The sequence below is a fragment of the Pristis pectinata genome, chromosome 29 (assembly GCF_009764475.1).
Source record: "Pristis pectinata isolate sPriPec2 chromosome 29, sPriPec2.1.pri, whole genome shotgun sequence".
Lineage (NCBI taxonomy): Eukaryota > Metazoa > Chordata > Chondrichthyes > Rhinopristiformes > Pristidae > Pristis > Pristis pectinata.
In genome coordinates this window covers 3,223,035-3,248,149 of record NC_067433.1, presented here as the reverse complement: position 1 = coordinate 3,248,149, position 25,115 = coordinate 3,223,035, and the positions used below count along the sequence as shown (strand labels likewise).

The 25,115-nt window shown below is 44.9% G+C and overlaps 1 protein-coding gene across 1 annotated transcript; it reads left to right on the top strand.

Moving 5' to 3' along the window:
- Positions 1 to 733: 733 nt before the first annotated feature.
- Positions 734 to 21,071, top strand: polr3d (polymerase (RNA) III (DNA directed) polypeptide D). Its single transcript, XM_052041078.1, has 9 exons — positions 734 to 905; positions 5,316 to 5,494; positions 7,359 to 7,402; positions 9,204 to 9,358; positions 10,716 to 10,840; positions 11,544 to 11,709; positions 13,585 to 13,850; positions 16,724 to 16,876; positions 18,492 to 21,071. Exons 2-9 carry the CDS (start codon positions 5,330 to 5,332, stop codon positions 18,609 to 18,611), a joined length of 1,194 nt encoding a protein of 397 aa, XP_051897038.1. The 5' UTR covers positions 734 to 905; positions 5,316 to 5,329; the 3' UTR covers positions 18,612 to 21,071.
- The last annotated feature ends 4,044 nt before the right edge of the window (positions 21,072 to 25,115 follow it).

Genomic DNA, 25,115 nt, shown 5'->3' with positions numbered 1-25,115 from the left:
CTGAATCTCTCCGTCTCCCTCTCTGGAAACAGACGCCACTGACATCTCCTACCTCTCAACCACAATCTAAGGTCCTGCCACCACTCGACTCTGAGGGGCTGGGCCCTATGCAACAGCCTCTCAAACCCTTCATGAGTGTATTGCTTCAAGAGGAAACGTGAGTGGCATTGATGTATTGTAAATATAATGTACTGGTTGGATGGCACAATGAATGTAAGGAAAGATATGTACTGATTGTATACAAGAAATACAATATATTTTTATAAATAAAATGTATTTTTGAAATTAAAAAATGTCCGAGGGGCCTAATCACACTCCCAACAAACTGAATTCCATAATCAAACCTGAAGAATTTCGGCAACTAAGCAACGAAAGAATAGTATATTGGCAAATGAAGAAGTTCTTGAATGATTAATGCCTCTTATCTATTATCTTATAAGTGTTTCTATCTAATTTTACAGCTAATTATATTCTTAAATCTGCTGTGCTTGGAACGTGATTGAGGACTGCATTTAATTGGGAGGGATCCGCAACCAACTTTGTGGAAAGCATCAGAATTAGGCCAGATTAAAGCACACGGCTGCTTCCACTGCAGTGAATGCGACTGAGCATCCTCGATGATTAGCAACCCACTCACTCGCTCTGCTCCACTCTCCGGCGCCATGTCAGTGCGGGGCACGATCGGCTGCTCCGTCGCGCATGCTCCCCTCGCGGGAAGGCGGCGATTTGCCCCGCAGTAAGATGGCGGCGGAGAGAGGACGGCGTTGAGGGCGCTGGTGGACCGGAGAGGCCGAGGGCCAGCTGGAAGGGGAGGCGGGATTTCGGCAGGCGGGGAGTCCCAGCAGAGGGCGAGGGATCGGCGCGGCGGAGCTAAATACCGGGACAGAGGATCAACACGTGTACAGGTAGCTGTGGCCGAGGTCTGCGAGGCGCGTCTCCCCGGGACCAGCGTGTTCCTGCTTCTCTCCCTCCACATCCCACCCTCACCCCTCCCTCCCCACCCTCACCCCTCCCTCCCTACCCTCACCCCTCCCTCCCTACCCTCACCCCATCCCCTCCCTACCCTCACCCCATCCCCTCCCTCTCCCCACCCCCTCCCTGCCCACCCCCACCCCTCCATCCCCACCCATCACCCCTCCCCCACCCCCCCCCCTCCCCCTCTTCACCACCCCACCCCTCCCCCTGCTTAGTTTAGTTAGAATTTAGTCTTTGATCGAAATTCATTTTGGAGCTGCTTCGGAGTGAAGGTCAAATGTTTGCCCTCTGCAAACTGTGTTCCCTTGCCATAGACTCCATCCCTTACTCCCTGCTATCCATCTGAAGTTGAACCACTCAGTTCACAACCTTGATGTCACATTTGACCCAGGATGAGCTTTGAACTGTAAATCCCAACAGTAAGATACCATGTTCCTATCTCCATAATGGTACTTGGCTCTGTTCCTGCCTCAGAATGGTAGGTGTGCACAGATGGAGGTCACTTGGCTCATTGTGCCCATGCTGATCAAAAACTGAGCTCTTTGGTTTACTCTCAGTTCCCAGATCTTTCTGTGTGGCTTTATAGATTGTGGCTCTTCACATGCTTATCCAGTTATCTTGTAAATGTGGTGAAGGTTTCTGCCACCACCACCCTTTCAGACATTGTGTACCAGATGTTCACTACTCTGTGTGAAGTATTTCCTTCCTCTAATCCTTCTACTAATTAATTTGAATCAATGCCCCCTAGTTATTGACCTCCCTGCCAAGGGAAATGTCCTTTTTGTTCACTTTGTCTTTGTCTCTGATTTTGTACGTTTAATTAAATCTTCTCCCAGCTTCCATTATTTCAAAGAAAACTACCACGAAATAGCCAGCCCTGGCAGAATCCCTGAAATATTCTCTCTCGTGCTGTCACATCTTTCTATAGTGTGAAGGTTTGACCTCTGTGCAGTACTCTGGCTTTGGTCTAACTGGTGCTTTATACACTTCCAGTATGACCTCGCTACTCTAATGTTCTGCTTACTTAATCAAGGACCTTTTTCAAACACTCCAGGGTCCCTCTGTTCCTCTGTGCTTCATTGTATCCTGCTATGTATTGTATAATTGCACGTCCTGTTTGATTTCCCCAAGCACATTATCTCACTTCTCTGGATTGAATTCCATTTGCCACTCTTCTGCCTCTTAAAGTAGTCCATGGATATCTCCCTGTAGCCTAGAATTGTCATCTTCACTATAAGCACACTCTATTTTGTTATAAGTGGTGAACTTCTTTATCATAGCCCCTGTATTTATGTCAAAAAAAGTAAGGGACCAAGTACTGAGCTTATAGAACCTCATGTAACCAATCAACCTCCATTGACCATGACCATATGCTATTTTCCCTTGGATCCAATGGGTTTTTTTCTTTCCTGATCAATTTTGCAGGTGGGATTTCATCAGGGAACTGAAACCTTTATCTGCACTCTTGACGTAACTACTGGTAGCCTCCCTCTTTTTACTATTCATGAACTTGAGATCGTACAAAGTTCTGCTACCCACATCCATACTTGCATCAGGTCCCAATCAGCCTATACCCTACGCTTGCTGACCTACACTGGCTTTTAATTAACCCCCCAATTTTAAAACCTACATATTGTTTTGAAATCCCTCCATCATCTCACCCATCCCCATCTCTGATCTCCAGTCTGATACGCCTCCAGGATGTTTGTGCTTCTCTAATTCTGGTCTTAATCATTCACATTTTAATTTTTTTTTACTATTAGTGACCATGCCTTCAACCTCTGGAGTTCTCCATCTCTTTCCCCTTTTCAGATGCTGTGTGTAAGCAAGCTTTTTGTCATCCTTATGTGAAGATTTTGTGTGATGCATTTCTGTGGTGTTCTTCTGGATGTTTTGTGATGTTGAAGGTGCTGCATAAAGGCAAGTTCTTATTGATTAGGGGCAGTTGGAGTTTGGCTTAGTGGTCACTGTGGCCCTGATAATTTCTTGCAGTTCCTCCCTTTCCTACTTCAGGCAATAGGCCCAGCTCTCAATTGAAAGAGTTCAGCGGATCTACAAGCAATACACAAGGTTTTCCGCTATTGTCCGGGAAAAGCACCCCTGCTGACATCTAACTTTGAACTCTTCAATGGCTTGCCCCTCCCTTCCCACAGCACGCACCAGCCTTCCCTTTTCTGACCTTGTATAACGTAAACATGATCCTGGATATACCTGGCCTATCTACCTGAAAGATTGGTCATCTTCAATCAAATGACCTCTGCCTTCTTGAACTTGGCACTTTACCTCTAAAGTGCCAACTTCAAGCTCTTTGGCTTTTCTTTCATTATGCGAACACAGCTAAGATGAAAAGTGGAAATGAAATGGTCTGTCTTAATATAACCGTGCAACCACCACAGGAAGATGGAGTCTGTTTCTCACTGTGTTGTAACACCTGACATGACCATAGTCTTGCTGGATTTTTGATAATGAAAAAAGGAAATGCTCTGGTACCTGGTGTGAAGACCATGTTCGTACTGGAAAGATTCAGCTTTGCCACTGGTGATATTTTATGTTCCATATTAGCCTTTCTTTTGAAGCATGTTATTTGGGGTACATTTACACTGCATCTTTAGGGTCTTTCCTTACTGCTTCACAGCAGCACTGAAGTAGTAGTGAAACCAGAGTGAGTACTTAATCTGTTATCAGGATCAGGCTCCCTGAATGAAGTCATCTACCATCTATTGGATTATGCAAAGAATGTGGTGCCACTCCAGAACGGAACTGTAGATCATTCTTAATTGTGGTTGATCATTCATTTTTGGTTTGTGGGTATGGCTGGAAAGGTTAACATTTATTGTCCATCATTAGTTGCCTTTGAAGGACAGTGGTAGCCTCTTCTTGGAGACTGTGGTGAAGGAACTCTCATAGTGCTATTGAGTAGGAAGCTTCAGGATTTTGTGCCAGTGTCAACTAGGAATCAGCAATGCCTTTCCAAGTTGGGATGGTGTGTGATTTCTGGGGCGCTGATGCCTCCGTATTTGCTACCATTGACTTTCTAGGCAGTGGAGGTTGCAGACTTGGGTGTTGCTGTTGCAGAAACACTGGACTGTTGCAGCGGTATGAGGTACATTTTGCAGCCTTGTTGGTTAGATGAGTGAATGTTTCAGCTACTAATGGGCTGCCTAACAAGGAGATTACTTTGTCCCGGATGGCGTCAGCTTCTTGAGTGAAAATCGCGCATGCAGGAAATATTCTGCAGACTGGGCACAATCTCTAGGGAGGAAAATATTAACATTTCAGATCGATGACCTTCTATCAGTGTATGTAAATGTTTCTGCTGCTTTGCCCTCTTTAAATATTTAGTCAAGTATAGTTGCATTGCGCATATGCAGAAGGAACGTTGTTTGTACGTCCGGGATAGGGGTATAAAGTTCCAGGCAGACAGTGTAACGGATCTGCCCTGCCTGAACTTTCCTGACAACTATTAGTCTGCACCTGGTATGTATAAATAGAATGTAAAAAGGAGGCCTTCTGCAAATTGAATGAGATGTATTCAAGTGGTGTCGGTTCTTCAGCCCCTTTAAACCTAATCTTTCTGAATACCAGCAATCCCGTTATAGCATTCAACTGTTCCTTAAATGATTCCAGTGTTCCGGCTTCAACCAGCTGTCTTGGTATCCTGATATCGATCACTTGTTTGATTCTGCATAGCAGAAGCCAGCATGTTAATGTCATATCTTTCTGACAAACTGCATCTAAGTGCCCCACTGTAAGAGGAGGCCATTGGGTCAATTCTGGTAGCAATCCCATCAGTTCCATTCATCCCTCCCTATTTCCCTGTATCCCTGTGGCTTATTCTCTTGTATCCCATCAACTCACCTTTGATTTTTTTTGCTATTAAATTGCATTAAGGGATAATTAAAAGTAAATCTTAAAATCTTTGGGATGTGGGAGGAGATGGGAGCACCATGCGGTCATGGAGCATGGAAACCCTTCAGCCCGACTTGTCCATGCCGACCAAGATTGCCATCTAAGCTAGTCCCATTTGCCTGCGTTTGGCCCATGTCCTTCTCAACCTTTCCTGTCCGTGGAGTGAATGTGCAGCCTCCTAACAGACAGCACCCAAGGTTAGGATCGAACCTGGACCATGTAACTATGAGGCAGCAGCAACTAATTGCTATAGCACAGCACCACTACATCCCTGGAATTCTCCTGTCTCTTTAAGGAGAGCTGATTTTGGTTTTAAAATGCAAAAAGGGTGAGGACAGATGGTTGGAGGGAAAGAGTTCCTGCAGTCATGGCTAAAATTCTTTGTGATGTGCATAATTTTTTAAAACTGTACTTGTTCTTCTATCGTGCAGAGTAGCAAGTTGCAATGTCTGACAGAGGCTCCAGCGGAGATCCTGGCAACCCCAGTGGGATCAGACCTACTATTACAGTTGGCAGGGGTCTGCCGGGCCGACGGAGTTCAGCCACCGTCACACCAGGCCGCCTGCCTTCCATCCGTTCAAGAGACCTAACTCTGGGAGGAATGAAAAAGGTCAGCAGCTGTGAATGAATATTGGTTGGAGAGCCTGTCCAGTTGCTCTTCTGGTTCCAGGAACTTGGCAGAGATAAAAGGAAAGGTCCTGATTTCTGGAGACCTGGAATGATAACGGGATTATAAAAGTCAGCCAGAATCTGTAAAGTTTTTGATGTAATATGTTCTCTCTTTTAGCTGTTATCTGTTTCGTATTTGCAGCAATGTCATTTCCATTCCTTGCTTCCAGTTCCCGCAGTCAGTTTCTATTATTGGAACTCATTGGTGCTTACTGAACTGAGATGAAAACATGCAGCAAGGTTTTGATGGGAGTGGTGTTGCTGATGAGTACTTGTGATATGTAACTCTATAGCGCTCCAGAAACTTTAGCATGTGATCTGAGCTGACATTTGTGCAGTCCTGAGAGTTTGGGTTGTCCATGTTGCTGTTTTTTGGTGGAGATGTCATAGCAAAACTCTGTTTACCCTCTTGTGGACATAAAATATTCAAAACTGCTTTTAGAAAGAGTTCTTCTGATGGTTCTGGGCAATATTCTTCTTTAAAATTAATCACTAAAACCGGTCCTTTATTACTGTTTGTGGGAGATTGTGCTTTGATTCAGTGACTATATTCAAAATACTTCAAGTTCAAACACAAAGAAGTTATTTATATAGTGCCTTACGATGTTGTCAAATGACAACTATAGGAGTGATGTTGGCGGACCCACAGGATTTGTTTCTGTTTCTGTCAACTTGAAGACATCAACAAGTTTTATAATGAAAAAGGCATCGAATGTCCCGCGTGGAACTTTGCTCAGTTAGCCTCACTGTTTGTCTTCCACTTGTTTTTTTTAATAATGCGATGGTGATGCTTTCCTTGACCAACCACATTTTCTATATTGTTTTCTAGTATGGAATGATAGAATCCAATATAAGTGGGCAGGGTAAAGCTGCAGTTCTGTGGCTGGTAACCAACTAGTGTGCAAAATTTGTACAAACATAAATTTTTCTAAGAATTGGCCCCCTACTTGCTTCTCCATTCTCCATCTTGCCATGAAGTTGGAAAATTTAAATTCGGCTAATTAAATAAATATGGAGTATAGAGCTAATATTTGTGATGGCCGTCTGGTTCACCAAACTGGTTTTGAATGAAAGCTGCCCTTTTTTTTGCCTGGTCTCTGTTACTACAGACCCACACCAATGTAAGTTGAGTCTTGCCTGTTCTCTGAAGTAACGCAGCAAGTTGCTCAGTTATGCAAAACAACTAAGACAAATGAAAGAACTAAATCGTATGTATTTGCAGCAACAAACAACCTGATGGAAGAACTCAGTGGGTCGAGCAGCATCTGTGTGGGGAGGAAAGGAATTGTTGACGTTTCAGGTTGAAACCCTGCATCGACCTGAAAGGTCGAAATTCTCCCCCCCCCAACAGATGCTGCTCGACCTGCTGAGTTCCTCCAGCAGATTGTTTGTGGCTCCCGATTCCAGCCTCTGCATTCTCTTCTGAAACCATACGTACTATCTATTATCAACCAAGGCACTGGACAGAGCAAGGGAACACCCAGATCGGTCAATCTTGCAAAGTTCTCAAGATATTGGGGAAGTGCAAAAATTGAGGTTCTGTCCTGCAGACTAGTCAAGCAACAAACTGGTGTACTCTCAGAACTGTATTGACATCCCATACTCCACTACCACCATCCTGTGTGATTAGCAGCACAGATCCACCAGAGCTTGTGGCACAGTGGAATACAGTTGGGAAGGAGTGGCTCTGTGAACCTTCAACATTGACTACAGATTCCATGAAGTCAATGGCATCAAGTCAACTGTAGGCTGTGAAGTCACTTTTATCATTTAATGATGTTAACTGGGAATGTCATCTCTTACAGAAAACTTTCACTCCAAACATCATCAGCAGGAAAGTTAAGGAAGAGTAAGTATTCATTTATGATGAAGAATTTGTGGTAGTTTTTATTTTGTAGTAATTACAAGAGATCAGTTGGGTGAGCCATTGAACAAAACTGGCCTCCACTTGCTGAGTAGAGGCTGGTGAATGCCTCTATGATAGTAAGCTGACAGTTTTATAGGGTTGAAGGTGTGTCACCTTTGGACATTGGTAAAGAGAAACCAGGTGCATTCCTGTGTGCCTGACTTCCCTGGTTGGTCCATGTTATCTGGAATCTGTGAAGCTTTCAGTGCCGGTTTTTGCATCTTTCATCAGAACTGGGAAAAGTTTAGAAGTGGAAAGGTGGGAATTAAAGAGAATGAAAGGGAAGGAGGGAACCAGGAGAACATTAATGACACACATGGTAGTGGTGCTGGCTGACAGGCAGGAGGCACGATTTGTCTGGGGAATTTTAAGTAGAAGATAAGTACAGTCTGAAGTAGGTGAAAAGAGAGGAAAAAAAACTGGAAATGAACTACAAGGCTAGAATAGAGACACAAGACACTGCAGATGCTGGAAACTGGAGCAACACACAAAGGAGCTGGAGGAACTCAGCAGGTCAGGCAGCATCTATGGAGGGAAATGGACAGTTGACGTTTCGGGTTGAGATTCTTCATCGAGACTGGAAAGAGGGGAGATAGCCAGTACAAAAAGGTGGGAGGAAGAGATGGAGTAAGAGCTAGAATAGTTGATTATCTGAAAATTTTGTATTCACTATTGAATCCTGAAGACTTCACTGTGCCAAATCGGAAGATGTTGTTGTTGTTGTTTGTCCACACATTGAGCATTGTTGAGACATTAGGGAGGTCAAAGACGTAGAGTGGGAATGTGATGGAGAATTAAAATATATAGAAAAAAACAAGCAACTGTAAGCTCAGAGTCACTTTTGAGTATTGAATGGAGGTATTTGGTTCAGCAGTCAACCAGTCTGTGTTCGGTTTCCCTGATACAGAAAAGACCACGTTGAGGGCACTGAATGCAGGATACTAAATTGGAGAAAATGTAGGTAAATCACCTGGAAGGAGTGTTTTGTCCTTGAATGATAGGAAGGAGATAAAAGGGCAAGTACTAGAAGGTGCAATGAGAAGAAGAATGGGTATTGGTGGAGGTGGAAGAATGAACCATTTTGGCGTTCAATGGTCCTTTCAGAATGATGAAACAGAAGGTGGGTCTGGTGGTGGCATTACATAGAAGGCATCAGAAATTATGGAGAACAACCCCTTGTATGTGGAGGCTGCTGGGATGGGAGGTGCAGGCATAGGGAAGAGAGGATTTGAGATCAGAGTGCAGGTAATGGAACAGAAATGCTTAAGGTCTCTGTCGCCTGTGGTGCAGAGGAAACCATGGCTAAGGAAAAGGTGCTCGAGGTGCGGCCTCAAAGTCCTGCGTAACTGCGGCTACTTTCTTCCTTGCACATTTAAAGCACCTTGCAATAAACACTTCAGTTAACTTTTCTGATTGTATTGTACCTGCATGCTCAGGTTCTGCGATTCATCATTTACTTGTCTTTCAATTTTTAAAAGAAGTTCTGCATTTCTTTCTGCTAAAATGAGTAACTTAACATTTCCCACGTTCGGTTCCATCTGCCACCTTTTTACCTCGAGTGGCTTGATGTTGCTTTACGCGTCTCCGCACACGTAAGCTTGAGAAGGCATCATGCCCACACGATGATGAGGTATTAAAGAAGGCCATTATTAAGGATAAAGATACACATTTGATTCAGTTACTGACTGATGGAGATCTTAATTGCATCATGTAAAGTGTGATTTTTTTTTCTTCTTCCCCGCAGACCAAAGGAGGACGATGCATCACAGAGGAAAGAGAAGAAAGAGCGAGAAAGAGATCGGCAAAGAGATGGCCGAGGGCGAGGAAGAGGCAGACCTGAGACCATTCAGTCCCATTCCATCTTTGAGCAGGGACCTGCTGAAATGATGAAGAAGAGAGGTGAGAGCTGAGAAGTGTTGGTGGCCCCTTCAAGTCCTGCAAGCTATAGCTTTTCACTCATCTTGTGGAATCTAACAGCACAGAGGAAGTAAGATGTACTATGCCAGATCGTGGGATAGTACAGCACACCTTGTCTCTGGTGGCTTTCTCAGAAGGCAAACTGGTTAACCCCACTCCACTGCTCTTTTTTTTCGTTTCCTTGCAATTCTTTCACATTCAGGTATTGGTCCAGTTCCCAATTGAAAGGTTTTTTAAAATGTTTTTCCACCACCCTATTGGGCAATGTTTTCCAAATCACAACCACTCAAAAAAAAATTGGTTACCTAATGCCACTTCTGGTAGCTTTGCCATTCATCTTAAATCTATGGCCTTCTGATTATTGACCTTTTAGTCAATGGGAGGAATTTCTCTTTACCTACTTCCCCCTAAATTCTAAATCTTATGACAGTGCCATCATTTCTTTGTTTTTGTATTATAGCAGACAGTAAACTGCAATGCAGTAGAGAGACCAGTGGTTAACTCTGACATGTTCTGTGTGGGATCCTGTTGGATGTAGTATCTAATATCTCTGAATGTGAATCCAACTAGAATAGCATCAAATTAAGCGTCCCTTGCAGACACTATATCAACATCCTTTTGTTTGGTATGTATTTTCGTACCAGTGTATAACTGGGAAGGTTAAGCGTCCCTTGCAGACACTATATCAACATCCTTTTGTTTGGTATGTATTTTCGTACCAGTGTATAACTGGGAAGGTTGGGGATTGAACACCACTGAATGTTGCCTGTACTTAATGATACATCTGCTGGCTAGACCCAGAGGCTGGATTTTAACCATATTTTTGGATTTTTTTGGTGGATCAAGATTGATTGTTATACCTACACAGAGTGTTCCCAGGCCTCCTGCACTGTACAAACATGCTATCACCTTTGCTTTGCTTTCATCCAGAAAATGGTGCTCTAGCTTTGAGTCTATGGTGCTTTGGAAGTTCCCTGGCTCAACCATGACTGATATACTCATTACCCTCCACTTGGGAATAGAAATAAAAGGATGGGTAGAGTACTTTTATAGTGTCGAGAGATTGAAAAGTGTTGGTGTTCAGAGGTACCTGGATATCTTTTCAGAAATCACTGTAAATTAATCTAGCAGCCAGTTAGAAAAGCAAGTAGTTCGTCGGCCAGAGGGATCTCACCAGTACCAAAACCAGCCAAGTGTATCCTCGAGCACACTGTTTGGATGCTGAAGACGCTCACCTTTTTGTTCACCTTTTAACTTTGTTCACCTGCTCCTGGTTATCAACGATCCAGTTTTACTGATATTCCCTTTTGTAAGTCTCACTGTCACCTTTGCTTCACAGCTGGTTGGGATTCCTCCATGGACATGAAGGAGTTTGGAACTTCCCCAATTATTAACATAAAGAAGGAAAAGCGGGAGTCGGAGGAGGAAACCAAACAGATTCTCCGCATGCTGGACCGGGATGATGTAAGCAACCTTGAAGGGATCGTTGATGGAAGCAGTGGGATGCGGACGGGGAGTAGGAGATTAATTTAAAGAGGAAAAAGTAAAACAAATGTCTTGTTGGCAGCTTCTCAGTCTGTGCTGAGTTAACTGCACTCTTTAGAAGAGCACAGAGGTTCGGCAGTGGTCTTGGTGTCCTGGGATAGGAAAGAGAGCAGTTTACAAGTCATGACTGTGATCTGTGACCCCCAACCTCTCAGACTTGGATACATTATACAGGGTTAGGATAGGGTTCACCTCTGATGTCCCTTTAATAGCATACCCTGCTGATACTCACAATTGAGGTCTAACCTAAACCACAGCCAGCGAGTGTGTCTGTGGGACCACACTACAGGAAGGATCCATGCTTTTCATAGAGGACCATCTGGTGTTCCATTGCTGTGGTCTGGGACAGGATTTGAATAGAGTGTGGGCACCATGACTCTTGAATTTACAACGGTAGCTTATAGAAGTTCAATGGAAACTGGTCACAATTGTACAAATTATGAAATTAAGATCAGCCCAGACAAGTAATTGAGAAGGGTTATATACCGAGTTGTACATTGAGAATTCCTTTTCTACTTGAACTGCTTGCAGCTTGCTTGCTTGCTTGCTTATTTATTTATTTATTTTTGTCATTGTATATCCATTGTACTGAATATTTTTGTTTGTATTTGTTTGTGTGTAGTTTATTGATGACCCTGGTCTGAAAAATGATGCCCGGAACATGCCTGTGCAACTTCCACTGGCCCAGTCAGGGTGGCTATTCAAGGAGGAGATGGAGGAAGAAGACATGAAGCCTGAGCTGACAGCCAAGGAGGAGAAGATGGAGATAGACATCTCTTCTGTGAAAGGTATGTGTCACCACAGCTTTCTGCTGGGGCAGGAATTAATTAAACTGTAAGTAAACACCTGGAGGTCTGAACTGACAGTTTGTTTGGTAGCATTAGTAAAGGTATAATCAGTTTGATTTTGTGCATGCAGTTGACCACCCTCCCCGCCCCCGGCGCTTTCCCCTGCAACTGTAGGAGGTGTAACACCTGTCCCTTCACCACCTCTCCCAACACCATCCAAAGATAAACAGCCCTTCTAGGTGAGGCAGAGATTCACCTGCAGCTCCTCCAACCTGGTCTACTACATTACGATGTGCCTCCTCTACGTTGATGAAACCAAGCGTCGACTAGGCGACCATCTTAGGGAGCATCTGCGCTCTGTCCGCAACGGCCGTCTTGAGTTTCCGGTTGCACGTCATTTGAACTCTCCTTCCCACTCCCATGCTGCCCTGTCTGTCCTTAGCCCTTGCCATTGCTATGGAGAAGCCAAATGCAGATTGGAAGAACATCTTTTATTCTGCTTGGGTAGCCTACAGCCCGACGGTATGAACACTGAATTTTCCTATTTCAGGTAGCCCGCACCCCCTGTGTTCTCCTCCCATGTGCACTCACTCATCCACCAAGCTTTCTTCTCCCTTTGTTCACTTTTCCCATCCTCTCACCAACCACCACCCCCCCCCACCACCCCACACCAAGCCTGGTTCCTAACAGCATCTACCCCACCCCCCTTCGTATTTCTATGTGTTACCAATCCTTCCTCTTCCCTTTCAGTCCTGTGCAGGGTCTTGACCTGAAACACCAACTTATAACTTTTTCCTTGACTCGCTGAGTTCTTCTAGTGATCTGTTTTTTGACCAGATTATTTACCTTAATGAGTAGTCCATCTACTTTAGTTCGGAATGCTTTGTTATACAATGGCGGGTGTATTGGTTCATCGATAGCAGTTGAGTGTGGTGGGGAGCTGTTCAAAATGGAAAGCAAGTATTAAATAGGTCATCTGAGTTACTGCAGTTAACCTGTGCTGGGAGCACAAGTAGGGTCATAGCTCAACTGTGATGTGAACCGCTGTACAAAGAAACGCTTATTTAAACAGCTATATAGAATCACAGCACATGCCAAGTACTTTATAATGGGGAACCTTTGAGATGTGGACTGGTGTACATTACATTATATTACTAAACCTTTGGTAATGCAGAAAGCAAGGCAGCAGATATGTGATGGTAAACGTCCACAAGAAGCAATGTGATAATGACCAGGTAATCTGTTTTGGTGATGGTGGTAGAGGGATAATTGAAGGGTAAGAATATGTCATACAGCATGGAAACAGGCCCTTCGGCCCACTGACTTCATGCTGACCATCAACCAACATTTAAACCAATTGTGCGCTGACCTCATTTACTCTCCCCACATTTCTATCAACTACCCCTGATTCTACAACTCACTAGGGGTATTTATGGTGGCCAATTAACCGTCTGACCCACACGTCTTTGGGATGCCAGAGGAAACCCATGTGGTCACAGGAGAATGTACAAACTCCATACAGACAGGTCAGGAGTGAACCTGGGTTGCTGGAGCGATTACGGCAGTGATTCTGTTAGCTGCACCGCTGTGCCATCAACTCTGTTCAATGGCACTGACTCGATGGAGCCTCAATTTAACATCGCATCTGAAAGACCACTCCTGTGACAGTGTGGCATGCTCTTAGGACTGCATTGTGCTTTCAGCCTAGTATCTGCTGTGGGGTAACTGGCTCCATTAGGGACAGGAGGATGAAAGGTGCAAGAGAGTTATCTCTCGATATTTGTATGCTTCTCCAAGCCCGAAGGTAGGGCTGCACATGCCGAACCTGTTGTACCTGCATTAAGTAGGTACTCATATTTGTTACTGTGTTTTCAGTTAAGGATGAACCTGGTGATGGAGATGCTGCAAAAGACATTCCAGAGAAGCCAAGTTTGGTGTGGAAGGCTCCAGCTCTGCCAAAGAATGTTTCAGTGGCTGAACTACTCCAGGAGCTCAGTGTGTGCAAAGATGATGAACTGTTGTTCCTTCAACTCCCCGACACGTTACCGGGCCAGGCTCCCACCCGTGAAGAGAAGCCAATAAAGGCTGAGGTTCAAAGCGAGGATGGGCAGACTGTGTTAGTGAAACAGGAAAAGAATCAGGTCTGTGTTGGAAGATTACTCGCTTCACTGCAGGGTCATTCAATTATCTCCACTTGGCAGGTTTTTCTAAACTTGGGATAAATGCTCAGAGATTTAGAAATTTATCAATTGCTTGTACTTTTGTGTGTTAAAGGTAGCCTTGGGTTATCCAGGAATGAGTTACAGTTGGAATATAGTTAAGGTGTTGGGGTGTGGCTTCTACATAGAAAAACTGTCTCAGGAATGATTTATTGGCTGGAATCTAATTGAGGCATTCACGCATGGTTTATTTAGAATAATTAGAAGGTGTAGCGGTTGCTACCGCGGAATAAAACAAGACTCTACTCGGAGGATTGCCAAACAGAACTGGTTTATTTTCCCGCCTTGCGCGGGCCCTTTAAGGGAGAAAAACTCCCGCCCAAAACAACCGGCAATGACGTAAGTCCTACGTCATCAGGACTTTCCCGCGCGCGGGTTCTCCCCGTTGCTCGGAAAGACGAGGCCCGCCGCCATCTTGGGCCTCGTCGCTCCGACGCCGCGCGACCCGACTGCCGAGCCGGTTCGCCCGACTAGACGGTGAGTCGCCACACAACCCCCCCAAGAACCGGCGAGACAGTCCCCAAGGTCCGTGGGCTGTGCCAGCTGCCGCTTAGGGGGGCGGCCTCTGTGTCACGGCGTGGCAACCTCGACAGGCTGTTGCAGATCCAAATGGGCCGGTTTGAGGCGGTCCGCCGTGAAAACCTGTTCCCTGCCTCCAATGTCCAAAATAAAAGTGGATCCGTTATTCCGTATGACTCGGAACGGTCCCTCATATGGTCGTTGCAATGGCGCCCGAGGTGTGCCCCTGCGAACAAAAACAAACTTACAGTCCCGTAGTTCCTTGGGCTGGCAGGATGGGGCTTGACCGTGCCGTGAGGTGGGAATCGGGGCCAAGGCGCCAAGCTTCTCGCGCAGTCTTTGTAGGACTGCTGGGGGTTGTTCCCCTTGGTCCCGAAGGGCAGGTATGAAATCCCTGGGGACAACTAGTGGCGCCCCGTATACAAGCTCAGCTGACGAAGTACGGAGGTCTTCTTTGGGGGCAGTGCGTATGCCGAGCAGGACCCAAGGCAGCTCGTCAACCCAGTTAGGACCCTTCAGGCGGGCCATCAAGGCCGATTTCAGATGGCGGTGAAAACGTTCCACCAACCCGTTTGATTGAGGATGGTAGGCCGTGGTGGTGTGCAGCTGCGTCCCTAGCAGGTTCGCTAATGCAGCCCAGAGACTGGAAGTGAATTGGGTGCCTCTGTCTGAAGTGATGTGGGCCGGAACGCCCAAACATGAGACCCAAGTTGTGAGCAGCGCCCGGGCACAGGAAGCAGTTGTGATGTCAGTCAGGGGGGTTGCCTCAGGCCACCTCGTGAACCAGTCCACGATGGTAAGGAGGTACCAGGCTCCTCTTGAAACCGGCAGAGGACCCACGAGGTCGACGTGTTTGTGGTCGAACCTCCTACGGGTAGGCTCGAACTGCTGTGGTGGGACCTTGGTGTGTCGCTGGATTTTTGACGTCTGGCAGTGCGGACAAGTCCTGGCCCACTCACTGACCTGTTTGCGCAGGCCATGCCAGACAAACTTGCTGGCGACCAGTCGGACAGTAGATCTGATGGACGGGTGCGCCAACCCATGTACCGAGTCAAAAACGCGTCTCCGCCAGGCTGCAGGGACTATAGGGCGGGGCTGACCAGTCACAATGTCGCAAAGTAGGATCCGCTGACCTAGACCAACCAAGAAATCTCGGAGCTGCAGACCCGAGACTGCGGTTCTGTAGCTGGGCAGTTCGCCGTCGGCTTGCTGTGCGTCAGCTAGGGCTGTGTAGTCGACACCCAAGGATAGGTTGTGGATGGTTGGTCTGGAAAGTGCATCAGCAATGACATTATCCTTTCCGGAGACATGTTGGATGTCAGTTGTGAACTCGGAAATGTAGGATAAATGTCTCTGCTGACGAGCTGACCAGGGATCGGAGACTTTGGAGAAGGCAAAGGACAGAGGCTTATGATCGGTGAAAGCGGTGAAAGGCCTGCCTTCTAGAAAGTATCGGAAATGCCGGACCGCCAGATACAGCTCTAGAAGTTCCCGATCAAAAGCGCTGTACTTCAGTTCGGGCGGTCTAAGGTGCTTGCTAAAAAGTGCCAAGGGTTGCCAGCGGCCTTCGAGTAGCTGTTCCAGTACCCCACCCACCACGGTGTTGGACGCGTCTACCGTGAGGGCAGTCGGGACGTCAGTCCTGGGGTGTACCAGCATCGTGGCGTCTGCCAGGGCGTCTTTGGCCTTAACGAAAGCAGCCGCAGCCTCGTCAGTCCAGGTGATGTCCTTGCCCTTACCAGCCAGCAGCGAGAACAGAGGGCGCATGATACGGGCTGCTGCAGGGATGAAACGATGGTAAAAGTTGACCATCCCAAGGAATTCCTGTAGGCCTTTGACTGTGTCGGGGCGGGCAAAATGGCGGATAGCATCCACCTTGGCGGGTAGGGGTGTTGCCCCGTCGCTGGTGATTTTGTGGCCGAGGAAATCGATAGAGTCAAGTCCGAATTGGCACTTGGACGGGTTGATCGTGAGGCCGAAATCGCGGAGGCGGGAAGTCGCCACAAAGGTTAGAACACATTGCAAGGTGGTTAGGTGATATCGAGGAGTTGATGAATCTTGGGTTTTGGACAATATAAAGAAATATTTCATTTTTTTATAATCTGGTGAGTTTCACCATCTCCCATCCCATAATCATTCATGGAATAGAAATGCAAATGATCTCTACATGGGCTGGTGCCAGTGGAAGCTGTTCTTGGCCTGTGCAGACGATTACATCTGTTTAAATGAATTCTTCTATCAGCCAGTGTGTGTGTGTGTGTGTGTCTGCCCTGCAGGAACTTAAACAAGCTGAAAATACTTGCTCACTGATGGATTTAACAGAGGGTCAGATTGGGAAACTGCTGATCAGGAAGTCGGGGAGAGTGCAGCTCGTTCTGGGGCAAGTCACCCTGGATGTTACCATGGGAACAACCTGTTCATTTCTCCAGGTATGTACCACGTCATGTTTTCTGAACTGCAGCAACAGTTTGCTTTAACTTTTCCTGGGAGCGTTAGAGAGTGATACCGCACCGATTTTGATGATTCGGGAAACCAAGTTTTCTGACTGTTGTTGCAAGAGGTTGGTTATAAAGTGAACAGTTTAATCCTTCACCAATGAGCTGCTTCTCCTCGTCAGGGGAAATTCCATTAGTTTTTGACTGTCTACATTCCTCGCTGCCTCGGTAAAGCAGCCAACATAATCAAAGACCCCACCGACCCCGGACACTCTCTCTTCATCCCCCCTCCCATCGGGCAGAAGATACAAAAGCCTGTAAGCACGTACCACCAGGCTTAAGGACAGCTTCTACCCCACTGTGTAAAGACTATTGAATGGTCCCCCAGTATAATAAGATGAACTCTTGACCTCACAATCTACCTCGTCATGGCCCTTGAACCTTACTGTCCACCTGCACTGCACATCCTCTGTAACTGTAACACTTTATTCTGCATTGTTATTGTTTTTGCTTGTACTACCTCAATGCACTGTTGTAATGAAATGATCTGTGTGGATGGCATGCAAAATCAGTTTTTCACTGTACCTCGGTACATGTGACAATAATAAACCAATTTACCATCCGATGGAAGCTTGTGAGAGCATAAGGGTGATGATTGCTGAAGGGTGTGCTACTGAACCGTACATAAGACCAAAAGTTATAGGAGCAAGATTAGGCCATTCGGCCCATCAAGTTTTCTCCACCATTCAATCGTGGCTAATTTTTTTTTGTCCAACCCCATTCTTCCCCCCCACCCCCACCCCTTCTCCCCATAAACCTTAACCAATCAGGAACCTATCAGTCTCTTCCTTAAATATACCTAATGACTTGGCCTCCACCACCCTCTGTGGCAATGAATTCCACAGATTCCCCACCCTCTGGCTGAAGAAATTCCTCCTCATCTCAGTTCTAAAGGGACGTCCCTTTATTCTGAGACTCTACTGACCAGTGAAATCTGGGGCTTCAGTCTGTGAGCTGAGCTGGAGTGACCTGTGATTGAGAAGTCTACTGGTTCGTATGGGAGGAATGGCTGCTGATCTTGGCTACTGCAAAACTGCTGCAAAACTGAGCTGACATCCAGTAGGCAGCAGCATACTGCCCCGAGTTAAGAGGTTATGTGCTTGAACATCCAGGCGGACATCCAGGCTGAAACTTCTGACCAGGCGCTGCACTGATGGAGGAGCCATCCTTCACTTGAGACATTAAACCGATGCCTCACCTGAAGTTGTAAAGGGTTTAAGGGTGATATCTGAGCAGGAGAAGAGAAATTCGCTGTAGTGTTTTGGACAATATTTATACCTTAACAAATGTCACTTAAAACAATAGGCTTCTTGTTCATTCTGATTTTTCTGTTTGTGGGAGGTTGTTGTGGTCGTATTCACTGTTGCTGTAGCAGTGACTACAAACCAAAAGTTCTCCAGTAGGTGAGGAACACTTTGGGACATCACAGGGTCACAAAAAAGTATTATAGAAATGCAAGACCTCATTTGTTTTCCCCTGTAAGGATAACCTTAAAGCTGTGAAACAATCTTCCTGACTGTTCTATTTAATTGATTCTATGTCTTTTCAGGAACTGGTTTCTATTGGAATTGGAGAGAACAGGACAGGAGAAATGACGGTGTTGGGGCACGTCAAACACAAGTTGGTCTGTTCCCCTGACTTTGAAGCACTCCTTGAGCAAAGACACTAGCTTGGAATTTAAAATACAAATATTGAAGATCTTGCAGAGCAAAACCAGCCAGAAACAAAAGTTGACAGCTTGGAGGTCCACATGTTCTCTCTAACTGGAGAATGTCAGGAGGCTTGGCAGAGTAATGAAAGGACAGTTCTCAGAAGAGACTGGAGCAAAAGTTGCTCTTGGATTGTAATGTGTCATGATGAGAGTTAATTCTGGTTCGTTCCCCTGCAGACCCTGCAGGCTGCTGGTGAGGTGGTGGCTAATGTCACTGCAGACGTGACCATGTAAGTGATTTCAGACTACAGTTACACTGCCGATAAATCACCGGTAATTTCAGAGGAAATGAGAGTCCGAGCTCACTGGGGTACACCAGCCATGAGGAATGGGGTTTCTTTGTGCTGCTGTGATCTCGGAGTTTGAGCTCTGTGTTTACATTTGCACTGTTTCACTTTCTTCGCGTTGATAATTCCAAGACCCTTGCCTTGTTTCTCTGACAGTGAATAGGGAGGAGTGGTTGGGATGGGAGATGTGCTTGGAGTGTCCCTGACAATGCAACAGTCAATACTGACATTGACTATTGCTCTGATGTGATATATTGCCTTTACTGCTGAATATTTTGCAATTGTATGAATGATTTAAATACGCTTTAAAATGTTTTTAACAGTAGTTGTAACTTGTTTCCCAGAGCTAGAATATACTCGAGTATTGTAACACTGAAATTGGACTTTTTTTTTAATTCCTGAGACCACTTTACAGAACATTTTTTATATAATCCAGAAATTGCAATATTAACAAAAGTCTGTGAATCTGAAAGTGTTGCAAGTGGTGCTCTACATTTTACCAGCAGCACTCTCAATCTCCAGTTTTACCACTCACACCTATAGAGACAGGACTGTAGCCCATAGCACTTCACCTCACCTTTGCACAGCTTAAAACGTGCTCTCCAAACAACAAGGCAGTGTCTAACTACAGAAGCTAAATGTTGCAGATGCTAGAAATGTGCAGTAAAAATAGAAAATGCTGGAAATATTCAGTAGGTTAAGTAGAATCTGTGGAGAGAGAAGCAGAGTTAATGTTTAGGGATGACAATTCTATCACAGATCTTGCCTGGGTTGCTTTGTATTTTTTGTGTCACATCACAATAATGAAGTGTACTGAGCATGTTTTGCATTTCTGGAGTTCCTCACGCACATTCATCATTGCATTGAAGTCTCAGTACTGTGAAACTGGAACTGTTCCTGGTTGAAATAACACATTTTCCTGCTCCTTTTGAACAAGGCTCAAGTCGAGTGATACTAAAGATCAGGAGGGATCTAAGTGGAATATTTACTTATTTAGGTAGCTACTCTTTATAGAATGCTTCAATCACAGAACATTTGCCAAATGTAGTGAGATAGAACAATGGTTTTAGTTGGAACTGTACAGGATGTGAACTAATTAATGCAGTGTTTCCTTCAGGTGGCCTTGATGTGTATTCTTAGAACATAGAACATTACAGCACAGTACAGGCCCTTCGGCCCACAATGTTGTGCCGACATTTTATCCTGCTCTAATATCTATCTAACCCTTCCCTCCCACATAGCCCTCCATTTCTCTATCATTCATGTGGCTACCTAAGAGTCTCTTAAGTGTCCCTAATGTATGTGCCCCCACAACCTCTGCCAGCAGTGCATTCCATGCACCCACCACTCTGTGTTTAAAAAAAAATTACCTCTGACATCCCCCTTATACCTTCCTCCAATCACCTTAAAATGATGCCCCCTCGTGTTAGCCACTTTCGCCCTGGGGAAAAAGTCTCTGACTGTCCACTCGATCTATGCCTCTTATGAGATGTCCTTTAAAATTGCAAGGAAAGAGATGTGGGAAGTCTGACAGTGGCATTCCTATTGATTTATTGATTGATTTTATCATTTTTGGATTTTTTGCTTGGCAGTTGATAGGATATAAAACTCTTTTTATTGAGTTGCATCTTTGTTCTGCTTATTTGGTCTCTGGGTGGTTCATTGTATATGGATCACAAACTGGCTGTGTAACACTACCTATTACAATCGCTGGTTATTTTCAACAAGCCGTATTGAATATAGCCAACTTCTCATTCACCAGTAATGAATTGCCAAAGGTGCAAATGACTCCTGAAGAGAAACTTAATACGACTTCCATTACTCAAGGGGCATGGTTATTTGGGTCAAAAATGGTTGCAGCAGACCTCAAGGGATTTTCTGTAGCTGAACAAAGGCACTGTGTGGTCCAGCATTTAATAGGCAAAAGTTTGAAGCAGGAAAAAAAAATCCTCCTCATTCAACATCAAGTCTTTATCTTGCAAAGGGCACAGTGTGAAATTGTAAAATGTCACTGTGTGAAGGTGTGCTGAGTCTCATTGTAGATGGAGGCTACCATAAACTATACCCTGCATCTTATTGATCTGTAGCAGAGGTGTCCCTTGTGCTGCAACTGAGTGTGTGAAAAGGCATCCATGAGCACTTCTAGCCGTAGCGAATCATATAAATTTACAGCACAGAATAGGTCACTTGGCTCACTGTGTCCGTTTGAACCTCCTGACTCCACTTTCCAGCTCTGGGTCTGTAGGCTTATTGGTTATAGCATTTCATGTGCACATGCAAGTATTTTTTTAATGCAATGAGGGTTTCTGCCTTTAGCATCTTTTTCAAACAGAATGTCAACATGCCCTGGATGTGGAAAAAAAATCTCCTCAACTCTCCTCTAATCCTTCTAACAGTGCCCCTGTGCCCCTTAGTTATTGAGCTTTTCACTAAGGGACATGGATCCTGTGTGTCCGCTCTGTCAAGGCAGTTCATTACATCTCCTCTCTGCATTTTAAATGTGAAGACCCTTACAAATCAACTGCAAAAGCATTGAAAGGTTGGAGGTGAAGGAATGCAAGAATGATTTTAAATATACCGTATGTCATTGTGTTTTCATTGCAGTTGGAAAGCAATTAATTGGTTAACTGGAAGTGGAATTATGTTCACTAGTAGGGGTAATGTTCTGAGTGAAATGCATTTTTTGCAAGCTCAAGTAAGAAGCTGGCAGATGCAGTATTTTTCTTCTGAGGGATAAACCAGTCTCTGCCATGCAGGGTAAACTAGGTAAAGCTGTAAAATCAAAAAGCAAAAAACTGTAGAAACTGAAAATCTGAAACAAAAGCAGAAAATGCAGGAAATACTCAGCAGGTCAAGCAGCATCTTCCAAAGAAAGGAATGGAATCGATATTTTCATTTCCTCGCAGCATAGGAGATAATAAATTGGCTTGGCTGCTGGCTCTCAGAGCAATCCTGTCAATCCCATTCCCCCCACATTTCCCTATAATCTATTCACTCGCTCGTCCATTAACTCTTTCCACTCCTCACCTCCCCATGCCCTGATTCTCCAGTCACTACAATACGGGTAACTTACAAAAGCCAACTCACGTTACTACCAGCATGTCCATGGGATGTGGGAAGGAACCGGAGCACCCAGAGGAAGCCCCTGCAGTCACCAGGAGAACATGCAAACTCCACACTGACAGCACCGGAAGTCAGGATTGAACCTGGATCTTTGGAGCTGTGAGGCGACTGCTTTACCTTTAATAACTTGTGTTTGCCCTTGGAAAGGAACGGGATTTTCTCTTTTTTTTGTGCCAAGTTGTGTCATTAGCTATTTGCATGATTAATTTATTCTTTGATGTTCCTCATAGATACAAAATGTGCTGTTTTATCTTTTGAGGAGTGTCAAACATCTCTTTTCACAGACAATGAAGCATCGAACACTTTGAACTTTATTGGAGAAACATGGTTAACATTTCTGTTCCATTCACTACTGCAGACTCACTACAATTTAAGAGCACAACATGCATAGATTTTAAAATATACTTCTATGAATAAGTTGCGTATGTCAGGAACGTGAGCCCCACAAAGACGGGCAGCAGGGAGGCCTGGTTACACAACGCTTATGAGAAGATGGCAAAGGATTTTGAGCTGACTTGAAGAAATTCATTTGCATCCTTGGAGTTATCCAGATGAGGCTCCAGTAAATGTGATGCCTTCTCTTCTAACAGCCAGACTTTCTAATGTAGCTAGCCATCTGAAATGCCTTTTTATTGAGTGTTCCTCCATGGACACCTCTCTTACCCATGATCATGATGAAGACTTTCTTTGACCTAGCAATGGCTATGCTGTGGCAAGGGTTGTTAACATCCCATCTTTTCATCCTGATGTCCATGGTGTAGTCCCCATCCAGGTGGAAGTTATCGCGGATGACAAAACACTTTTTGCCACCTATGGTGAGTCCCTTGATTAGGAAGGTCTTCCGGTCGTTGCTCATGATGGCCCTGATTTCCTTTGAGCTCATTTGCTGAAACAGCCCATCCTCTTTGGCAGCCAATAGCCTGGGATAGGCACATGCTAACACAGCCGCATCTTGGCATAGCCCATCTGCAAGTAAACTTCTCACATATTCTTCCCAGCCCAGCATTCTGTGAATTGGAGATTGGGTTTGCAGCAATTAAGAGCACGGGCAAAGGCTCTTCTCAGGTCCTTAGGTTGAATTCTTCACTTAGAAGTTGGTCAGGATAGTAACTGGAATGGCCAACACACTGCATTAAGGATATAGTGATGAGCGTGAAGCTTATCACGTGCACAGGGTAAAGCTCGAGAGGAAACTTGAAAGAGGCCAATTTGATCTGAACTCTGCATGTCATAAACAGAGTGGGCAGTGACAACCCAGGCCATTTATGACATCATAATAAATTTTGAAACTTTTAACTTTTAGCATGCTTCTACAGGCGTTTTTGTCAGGTTACCTTCAATACCTGGTATGTGTCACTCGACTCACAGAAAAGCCTTACATGACACACACACACACACACACACACACACACACACACACACACACACACACACACACACACACACACACCACCCCTTCCATCCTCAAACCCTTCAAGATCTCTCCTGCACTTTTGCCTTTACGCCATTGGTAGCCAGCGACCAGACCTTAAGCTTTGGAATCCTTCCCAAAAGTCTCTCTTCCCTTCTCTCCTTTAAAATACCCACCTCTTTGTTACTGATCCTTTCGTGGCTATATTTGCTCCATATTTACATCAGCCACCAGTCCTGCTCCCAAAACCCACTACATATCAGGGGCAATTTACAGTGGCCAACTAACCTACCAATCTGCACATTTTTTTGTTTGGGATGTGGGAGGAAACGAACACCCAGGGGAAACCCACACTGTAACAGGGAAAGCATGCAAAGTCTGTATAGGTAGCATCTGAGGTCAGAATCGAACCCGGGTCTTCTGCACCACTGCACTGCCCTGTTGTCAGAGAGTCTCATATAGTAAGTCAAATCATATGCTTGTCACCTCTGTGGTGTGCTGGAATCGGACAGATTATTTGCCACTATCAAGCCCTACCATCCTTCCTTAGTCAACAGCAACCTGTGTCATCCATTTCCTCTTGGCCTCCACCCTTTTCACAGTCATTCCCATGTTCTCCTCATCTGTCCTCCCCAATTAAAACATGTCTGTTCCCAGTTCTGATGAAAGTCTTTCAAATTAACCCTGTTTCTCTCTCCTCAGATGCTGCCTGACCACCTGAGTATTTCTAACGTATTGGATTTCAGATTTATACAGTTTTGTTTACTTTTCTAAGGATCTGTGATTGTGTAGTTGTAGATCTGTGCTCCATTATATTTAACAATATCTAATGATATATTCTCTTGCCTATTAACCATTCCTGATTACATTACCCCATACTTTTCCAGACTGATGTGGATTTCTGTTCAACTCACTAATCTGTTAATATCTTCCTGGTGTCTGCTTTCTTCCTAACTTAATGGTGACTTTTTGCATCATCTGCCAACTTAATTGCTCCTCTGACATTTAAGTCTGTGCACTATGTAAACAAGGAACCAAGTACAGAGCATTTTGGAACTCCACTGCCAACAGCTTTTTATTTATTAAACATAAGAAGTTGTGGTAGGATTGGGTGACTTAGTCCCTTGTACCAACTCAGTAAGATCGTGTTTGATCTTTTACCTTGGTACCACTACACTACCCCGATATCCCTTGATATATAGAGTCAGAACGTTTTCAAACTAAAGCCTTTTCAATCTTTGCAATGAGTATACTCAGGGACTGAGATTCTACAGTCCTCGAGCAGAAAATTTCAAGGAATTTCTACTCGGTGATTTTTATTCTAATCTGTTCTGAATATCTGGACCACCCCACCCCCCCCCCCCCCCCCCCCGGCCATTCTGAAACTAGTGGTTCTAGTTACCCCAGCCAAGAGAAACATCAACTCTACACCTGCCCTGTCAAACCCTGGAAGAGTTTTCTGTGATTAGATTACCTCTTTTTATTCTAAACCAGGCAGTATACACAAAAGCTGCTTAATCCCTTGTCGTACAACAAACCTGCCATCCCAGGAACCAACTGAGGACAAGTGCTTCAAATCCTCTATCACAAGGGTATTATTCCTTAGATTTGGAGAGTAGTCCTGTACACAGTATTCCAGAC